At 40.2% G+C, this 10,000-nt stretch overlaps 1 protein-coding gene across 1 annotated transcript in view; it reads left to right on the top strand.

The window, feature by feature from the left end:
- LOC143032874 (glucose dehydrogenase [FAD, quinone]-like) overlaps positions 1 to 10,000 on the top strand; it is a 298,368-nt gene that overhangs the window by 273,140 nt on the left and 15,228 nt on the right. The window contains exons 9-11 of the mRNA XM_076198064.1: positions 1,317 to 1,480; positions 7,285 to 7,462; positions 8,590 to 8,812. Coding sequence (XP_076054179.1) covers positions 1,317 to 1,480; positions 7,285 to 7,462; positions 8,590 to 8,812 — 565 coding nt within the window. The remainder of the gene's footprint in view (positions 1 to 1,316; positions 1,481 to 7,284; positions 7,463 to 8,589; positions 8,813 to 10,000) is intronic.

Here is a 10,000-nt window from a genome sequence, read left to right as displayed (position 1 = left end):
GTCTGAGGTGATGTTTGGGTAGGAACAAATGAGGGCACCTTATGTTTACTAGACATCGTTAAATTAGATCTTGGAAGTACGGTCCCACTACATAACAACATTAACTTGAAAAAAAAAAATTATATACATACAATAAGTATTGCGACCGCTCACAAAAAACACACACACAGTCGTAATACATTGTCCACTACACAGGAAATACCTAAAAATGATCAACAATAACACCAGTTTTCTTACAAGCAACCAAAGAAAACGTGATCGTCAACAAATGACGTCACGGAAGAGACAAACATAACAGCCAAGATAACACGCCTGGCCAGAAATGTAATCATATTAATTCACTATAACCACAATATATTATGGCATTGCATGCAGAAACAATAAAAAATGTACAGTACAAGCCTGAGTACATGAAAAACACTAAAAAGGGCCAGTCACTGGAGAAAGTAGAGAATGCAATTCACTGTTTGATAGGATTGCGTAGAGATAAAATTGTTCAGGAATCCTATCCTATCGGGGCTCCAGATTTATTAACGGCGCACTCAGGAAAAAGAGGCAATCCAGTGACGAACGGAGATGTCTATGGTATAAAGTTCAGAGCCTACACAATGTCAAAGGAAAACCCACGTGGGATCACAAAAAAAAAATCACTTGCGCGTCCAAAGAAAACGGTTCCTGCGCCAAGTGCACAAAATTTTGTTTGAATTCGCTGGTATTAATTGGCCCAATGGCACTGAATAAAATCATCTGGGTGACCTGGCTGCAAAAGAAAGGGAGAAAAAGGGGAGAGAAAACAAACACACGATGCCGCGAAACTGGCTAGCCAGAATTTTTTAATGTTCAAGTTCAAAATGGCGTCCGAAATATGAAATGCACAAAAGAAACGTTCACAATATTGTTTAAACCGCCGCCACCATATGTACGAGGGTGGGTAATGAAATAATACTAACAATGTAAAATATTGTATTAATCACTTAAATAAGCACTACATCCAAGAGCGTGCGTATGCATGAAGGCGTAATCGAAAACTGACTGACGCCAAGCTTAGGCGAGAAAAATCTCGAATGAGCAGAACGTTTGGTTCTTACAACACATTTATAGATACAGAATACAAACAAAATAAACAATGATGAGAATGCACAACAATTCCAATACATTTATATAAGGGGAAAACATATATCTCCCGATCTAATAATATATACACACAATATTCACAAATATATGGTGCTTACACGTACACCACAACATCGGTCCTCTTACCTTGTTAGCTGAGCTGTACCTCAAAGTGCTGTATTTCTTTTCTTACTTGCTTTCAGGTCCTTTGACCGTCCTCGGTGGCGTCGAGGGGCTAGCCTTCGTTAAGACCAAGTTCACCAACTACACCGACGACTGGCCGGACATCGAGTTTCACATCATTTCCGGGTCTCCCGCCTCGGACGGGGGCCGCCAAATCCGAAAGGTCCACGGGCTCTCCGAACGGGTAAGAATGACCCCCCCCCCCCCTCCCACACGTTTCTCTCTTTTTTTTTTCTTTTTTTTTCTTTTTTTTTTTTTTTTTTCTTACTTCGTGAAGGATGGAGTTATCCAAGTAACATTGGCCAAGTGGTAGTTCGATACAACTAAATTTGACTTAATAATACCATGTACTGTACTGTATAACTCAATAAATCTAAGATTATATTGACAATGAGTTACAGCACCAACATGAAACCTCTTGGTCCAGAATGAAGTTGGATGTAAATAAAATCAAAGCCCATGGCATAGGAGGAAAAGTGTTAGGATGGATTAAAGTTTGGATCAATGACAGAAAACAGTGGGTCACCATAAATGGTGTAAAATCCAAATGGGGGAGTGTTTCTATTGGAGTTCCCCAGGGCTCGGTTTTTGGTCCCTTATTGTTCATTATGTACATAAACGACTTGGACAATGGGTTCAATAGTGATGTTAGTAAGTTTGCGGACGGCACTGAAATAGGATGCCTAATTAGGTCAGGAGACGACGCCGAGATTCTGCAGGATAATCTTAACAAATTGTTCACCTGGTCAGTGAAATGGCAAATGGACTTCAATATCTCAAAGTGCAGCGTGTTAAACGTAGGGCTACACAACCCCGAAAACAGATATAGCTTAGCACGATTTTAGAGAAAACTGAGTGCGAGAGAGAATTGGGAGTTCTAGTGAGGCCTGACCTTAAAACTAGGAAACAGTGGATTAGCACCAGGAATAAAGTTAACAGAGGTTTCATTACTAGGACGGTTACGAATAAAAGTTCAGAGGGAATTATCAAACTCTATCTAACGTTAGTTAGACCCATCCTTGACTATGCGGTACAGTTTTGGTCTCCGTCTTATAGAATGGATATCAATTCACTAGAAACAGTACAGAGGAGAATGACCAAAATTATACATGGACTCAGAAATTTACCTTATGAAGAGAGGCTCAGGCACCTCAACTTACACTTTCTGGAAAGATGCAGAGTGCGGGGTAATCTATTGGCGTTAAATGGATCAAAGGCTTTAACAAGGGTGACGCAAACAAGGTCATCATATTAAGACAACAGAGCAGGACTCGCAGTAATGGATTTAAAATGGACGAATTTAGATTTAAGAAGGAAATAAGCAAGAATTAGTTTACTAATAGGTGGTCAACGAGAATGTAATAGACTTAGTAACCATGTAGTGAGCGCTGAAACTACCAGTTGTTTAAAGAAACGGTTAGACAACTTTATGGATGGGGATGACAGGTGGTAATGGACATGGAACTGCCTAGTGTAGGGCTTATGGTCTCTTACAGTCTCCTTCATTCTTATGTTCTTGTGTTCTTATAGAGTAGTGTTTCTCAAACGGTGCGCCCGAGCGCACTAATGCGCCCCGAAAGGTAGCCAGGGGCGCCCCAAGATAACGGAAGATTTAAATAGTAAAATATGCTTATATTTTAAAAATTTGTATGATTTTCATATATTTTAGAGACACCAAAAATATGGTTTAATAATTCATCGTCAACTCTTTGCCATTTGACATTTTGAACTGAAAGGTAAAGTTAATACCAAATTTCCCCTAAGGCCAGTTGGCAATAGACTTAAGTAGGACTTAACCAAAACATGGTAATCCAGGTTAGTGACATGTAATCCAGGTTAATAACTTCACCATGTGGATTCTTAATCCGAGACAGTGACCTCTTCGCAAAGTCTGCGATTCTGGTCAATCCATCAATTTGTCAGTAGCTGAGTAGATGTTCACGTGCTTCTAAATTACTTTTTAAAGTTCTCGTTTAAGACACGCAGTATATTATTATTCGTGTTTTTATTTTTTATATATTATGAGAAATGAACTACCCTTACAATGGATAGATTTTTAAGTAAGAAACGTGCCAGTGAAGAACTTGATTCTAATAATGAAACAATTTCAAGTGACATGAAGCGCCCAGCCAAGAAAAATTAGAGCAGACCCAATCACAAATACAACAAAAGTTATTTAAGTTATGGCTTCACGTGGACTGGAGATAAAAATCAGCCTCGGCCATTGTGTTTGGTTTGTGGATGCAAAATGTCAAATGAGTCGATGCTTCCTAATAAATTAGGTAAGCATTTTCAAGCATCACATTGCAGTCTTCAAGGAAAAGATGTAAGTCATTTCAGAAGATTACTTGAGCAACAAACAAAGCAAGCAGTTTCTTTCAAAAGTAGAGCAACGGTATCTGAGAAAACTCAAATTGCTTCTTATGAAATATCAGAAATGATAGCAGCTGAATCTATTATTTTGCCCGCTTGCAAAAAGATGGTTAAGACTATTTTAGGGAATGATGCAGAGAAACAAATGAGTAAAATCCCATTATCAAATGATACTGTTCATAGGCGTATTCTGGAAATGTCCAACGATATTGAAGAAATCTTTGCAGTAATAAACTTCAGGATTTATACTTTGCACTTCAAGTTGATGAATCAACCGACATAACCAACAAAGCGCAAATACTCGCCTTTATTCGCTTTATTGATGGGGATAAAATAGTAAATCAGTATCTTTGTTACAAAGAATTGCTTACCACTGCTAAAGGTGAAGATATTTTTCATATTTTAGATAACTATTTTGAGAAGTGGAATTTATCCTGGAAGTCGTGTGTCGGGATTTGTATTGATGGAACTCCATCAATGGTGGGTTCCATTAAAGGTCTTGCATCGTTTGTAAAGCAACAGCATCCTAACATCGTAACAACTCACTGTTTCTTACATACCCTGGACAGGTAGCGTGGACAAACTCTCCCGCTACGGGTAGCGTGGTGTCATATCTGTTACTTTCACTTTGGACGCTTATACCCAGTTACCATTATGCCCTTCTTTATTAATTTATTTATTTATTTATTTTACTAAGATAAAGACACTTTCTACTGGTGAAGGAGAAAAACAACGCTGAATATAAAAATAACACTTTACTTACATGATTACGAAAAAATGTATAAAAATAGACATTTGGTCAAATAACAGGCACTGTACACTGGTATGATTTATTGTTCATTGTTTTATTATTTATTGTAACCATATTTACATTGTGTTAGAATACCAAATTCTGCTAATAACGAGTGTTTTCTTGAAAGTAGAAGAGTTCCTGAGATGACTGATGTTAAAACATTGTTGATTGGAGCAAAACTGCAAAATCTGTAAAGAAAAGAAAAAGCGGTTGATTTTTTTTATACACAAAATCACTCAAATTTTTGGTGTGAAAGGAAGGTTATATCTATAGTAGTAATACTTATTAGATCTGGATGAAATTTTCCAGAAATCATCTACAATGATCCTAGATGATGACAAAACCTTAGAAAATTATATTTAGTGGCTATAAACTAAAAAAAAAAAAAAAAAGGCTTAGTTTCAATGTAACCCTTACCGTGCGCAATTTACGTAAAAGAAAGGCATATTTAGAGTACTGATAATTGATGGATACGCATGAAATTTTGCAAAAATTTTGAAAATTATATTTAGTAAGTATAAACAGGTAAAAGAAATAATTCGTGAAACTTACCACGCGTGATGGCACTGATCACAGACGTAGTTGACATGCGAGTTACATGCAGGCTTATGGCACTTCGCACACAGAAGCATGAGAAGAGGAAGGGCGCTTGTCACCTCGTTTTGGAGTGTCTGGGGCTTCGTTTCCGGGCTCCTTTACCTCAAAAACAGAATAAATGAGGTAGCCAACGTCCCTTGGGAGGTACCTCTTGTGCCCAAGTCGAGTAAGTGCCCAATCACGGGCGAGTTCCATGGCCAAATCCATTGAAAATTGTCTCCTGGTGTACAACTTGTTGCCAGACAAGTTTTGGTGGTCAATTGACACAAACACTTGTCGAAAGACTAGCCTGCATAAAGGATTTGATGAAATACATTACGTATCACGTTCCACCCGGGTGCCCTCGGTGGAACGACTGGGCCGTAAACTAAGTCGTTTCGTTTTGTAGGGTCAGGATGGCGTGATTGGTAAGCTCTTCGTCTTATAAGACGCAAGCCGCTTAGGCTAGGGTTCGAGTCCCAGCAGACGAGTTTAATTCCAAATGTCAATTGACACAAACACTTGTCGGAAGACTAGCCTGCATAAAGGATTTGATGAAATACATTACGTATCACGTTCCACCCGGGTGCCCTCGGCGGAACGACTGGGCCGTGAACTAAGTCGTTTCGTTTTGTAGGGTCAGGATGGCGTGATTGGTAAGGTCTTCGTCTTATAAGACGCAAGCCGCCTAGGCGAGGGTTCGAGTCCCAGCAGACGAGTTTAATTCCAAATGTCAATTGACACAAACACTTGTCGGAAGACTAGCCTGCATAAAGGATTTGATGAAATACATTACGTATCACGTTCCACCCGGGTGCCCTCGGCGGAACGACTGGGCCGTGAACTAAGTCGTTTCATTTTGTAGGGTCAGGATTGCGTGATTGGTAAGCTCTTCGTCTTATAAGACGCAAGCCGCCTAGGCGAGGGTTCGAGTCCCAGCAGACGAGTTTAATTCCAAATGTCAATTGACACAAACATATATATATATATATATATATATATATATATATATATATATATATATATATATATATATATATCCTCTCTCTCTCTCTCTCTCTCTCTCTCTCTCTCTCTCTCTCTCTCTCTCTCGCTCGCTCGCTCGCTCTCCCCCCCCCCCCTCTCTCTCTCTTTCTCCAGGGTGTGTTACAATAATGGTTCATGCTGTTTAAATGAGGGATATATATTATATATGCTGGTTACTACTCAGATCCTGTGTTGGCGTGGGTTGTTTGAAACACCTCGGTGTTTTTCCTGCTTAATGGCTGATCCTACTCTAATACAATTCGTAGCTGGCTGCCCAGAAGAAAACTCGGGAGGTGCTAGATCTTCCTAGCTAAAATTATATATGGCAAAAATATACGTTAAAATGGGCGTTCCCTACGAGGGAGTGCCCAATGAGAAATATTGAGAAGGGTGGCACTCTTGGAGGTTGCCAATACGAAGGATTCGATGCGACGACCGTTGGCGATGACCTTTGACCCTGTCCTTGGCGCGACTTCGAGTTTGTTTAGAATGTCCTGCGGCGCTGGCAGATATATGGGCCTAGAGGTCTGCTCTCGCGGTCCCGAGCTTGGCTGAGAGGTCTCTTTGTTGTCTCTTCATGGTGGAGAGATGGCGGAGCGAAAGAAATCGTCCGCCACGAAAGAAATCGTCCGCCGCCTCACACCTGATAATTAATCACAACATAACTATTATGGTGGAAGGTAGATCACTTCGACATCCCCGTCCTTCGCCTCCACGAGGACATGAACAAGGACATGCACTGTAGGTTGTTGGCTCGAGAAGTAATATGATGACATGGGAGGGAAGAAGGAGACGGTCGAAGGAAGGATCGTCTGCAGGCCAGGTCCCATGTATAACGTCATGTCGCCACGCGTGACCGAAACGTCAAGTCGTTGGAGCGGGAGCAAAGGGCACAGCTCTGAGTGGTTTTGCCTGAACCCCACTTCGGCTGTTGGGGTTGGGTTACATACTTGTTTCTTCAAAACAACACCGTTACCTAAGGAACACTGACAGAAATCCATAACAAAATGAAGTGGTGGGTGAAACTTAATGGTTTAAGGTATTTGCATATTTACATCAGAATAGCACTACTGTGCCTTAATGTGATCCGATGAAAATAATCCCCCCTTCACCCCACACATACCCTGTCCTCCCATCCCTTCCCTTCCCAGACTGCACCCTTCAGTTCCCTGTCGTCAGTGTGTATCCCTAGTATATGTATAATGTGATTTACATTTCAGACATGGCGGTACATGCTTAAGCCCATTTCGTTCCGCGATAGTTGGTCGGTGTTCCCAATGTTGTTACGGCCGAAGTCGAAGGGCTACATCAAGCTGCGGTCAGCTAGTCCATTTGATCACCCACTCATCATCCACAACTACCTCACTGATCCCCTGGATGTCAAAGTCATGGTTGAAGGTAAATATTTACTTTATGATTATGCTTCACATTTCATTCACCTTCACATTCAGCCTGGGTTCAATCCCTAACGACTGCCGGCGGTATAAACTCTTCACCAATGTCACCACTACAAGTGTCTCATGTGATGAATGTCGTTTTCTCATGGTTATTATCGTTTTCATTATTGGCTTACAGTCACCAATACCATAGCCAGTCTAATCATTTATCCATTACTACTAGTTGCAATCACTAATACCAGTATTATGATTCAACATTCGCTTAACTGATACTTGTATGTCTTAACCATCGTTATTGTATGCTGCCACTATCTAGATCATTAATGACAACTTTGGTACCAAAGCCGCCCCGTTAAATGCTTATTTCGTCAAAAGGCAAAAGGCAAAAATACAGTAATGATCCTGGGTATTTGTGCTGTAAAATAAAGAAAAGCAAAGTTCCAACTTTTGCACTGTAATCAATAAATGTTTTCTCTCTTACATTCTCAGAATCAGAATAATTTAGTTTTTGCTTTGGAGATATGTGTTTGACAATAACCACTACGAAAGCACTGTGAAATCGTTAGATTGTTGGGGCTGATCAACTTTAACATTCTAAAATGGTAAAGCAATGTGGCAGTGTCAAGTTTCATGTACTTATTTATTTGTTTATTTTGCTGCGATTTTTCTCTCAAATATTACCCTCAATCCTTTTCTGCGATCGCTGTTGTTTCCCTCGAATATTATAATTTATTTTTTCATCTGCTCGAAAATTACTAAGATTTTTGTTAAGCTATCAAACGCGAGTTGTTCTTTTCCAAGTCCCGATGAATGCGATTTATGAAAAATGTAATCTCATTAAATCGAAGATCATCCTGTAATGATATAACTATCAGCGTTGCAGTCATTATAGTGTCATTACATTTATCATTGTCATCATTGCTATTATGATTACTGATGTCGGTTTTCATCACCAATGTTATCGGCATTAATTTATTACCGTTGTCAATAGAAATAAATTTGCAGTTCATTTTGTTTTGATAACGTTCTTCTGTCGAACGGCATTATGAAGTGGGGCAAAAATCACGATAAGGACATTGCATTATAAAATCGCCGATTACTATCACTGATCTTCCCGACTTCCTCCAGGTATCAAGATCGCTATGGCGCTAAGCGAAACCAAAGCCATGAAGCGCTTCGGCTCCCGCTTCTATGACCGGCCCATGCCAGGATGTGAATATACACAACTCTGGACCGACGAGTACTGGGAGTGTCTGGCCCGGCACTACACGTCCACCATCTACCATCCCGTCGGGACCTGCAAGATGGGGCCCTACTGGGACCCTGGAGCAGTGGTAGATCCGGAACTCAAGTGAGTTTTGATATGTTTGACTAAGAGGTGGGTAACTAAGAATAGATAAAAGAAAATGAAGTCTGCCATCACCACTGAAGTTGGTCTTTCATCAGGTTGAGAGAATCAGCAGTGAACCTCATGTATCCAATTTTGGAATTAAAACTCTTCTAGTCATTTTAAGAAGTCTTTTACAAATTATAATTTGTAGATCAATGCATTAATTCACATCAATCTATACACCCGTCCGGTAGAGGCTGATTGTATTTATGATACATGCCAACCACTTTACAGTTGTAGATTCAGGCCACTTTCTCGTGGATTTGACGTGATCACTTCCCTTGCATTTATCACTTTCGTGTGGAATACATACCAGTAGGCAATTTGCATCCAACATCAGTGAAACTATAACATGCGCTGCTAACACACGAGGCGAGTATTTTGATATAAAACAACAACAACAATCACTCCACTCTGATCCCCTCAGGATCAGGGCATACTGAAGCACGGCCCCCTTTAAATGTGTCCCCATTGCTCACAGTCTACAGCACTTGGCTGTAGAGGTGAAAGACCCCATTCCTTCTCCCAAGCCGTCGGAGCCCAACACCCCCACCCCCAACACCTATCCCCTCGACCTCCCAGTTCTGGAGTCGATGTAGCTGTTCCTAGTAGTGCTTACACAGTGGCAACTCTATGAAGGCTTCTTTCCAGTGATTTCTCAAGTATAAAAGAAACGGGGGTATGGACTGAGACCTAGGAGTCTGACCAAGGGCCTATGGGCGGTTGTCAGTTCTGCCCCGGAAGTTTTACAACAATAATATTGATTTACATCTATTTCCTCGTGTTTAGTTCTTTGAAAAATATATAACCAGGCTCACGTATGATCCTTTCTATCATTAATAACAAAGTTTAAAAGTTAAAATATATTCAATCATACATTTCTATATCGGAATAATGGTCCTTCTAGATTAATTTTGTCATTGTTTCTGCCACGAATTTCCCGAGAGCCTTTTTTTATACTGGCAGTCACCAATATTTCATAAGTCTTTAAGACATTACTTTGATTAATGCAGATCTCCCAGGAATGGAACCAGGGGGAATGAGGGAATACATTCCCCACCGGTTGGAAGTTGTCTGTCGCAGTACTGCAAAATATAATTTTTATAACTACTTATATTTTGTAACTAAAATATGTATTCTCCTGCACAC

Source organism: Oratosquilla oratoria, chromosome 14, assembly GCF_046742065.1.
Source record: "Oratosquilla oratoria isolate Oo_2021 chromosome 14, ASM4674206v1, whole genome shotgun sequence".
Lineage (NCBI taxonomy): Eukaryota > Metazoa > Arthropoda > Malacostraca > Stomatopoda > Squillidae > Oratosquilla > Oratosquilla oratoria.
This window is presented reverse-complemented; position numbering and strand designations above follow the sequence as displayed.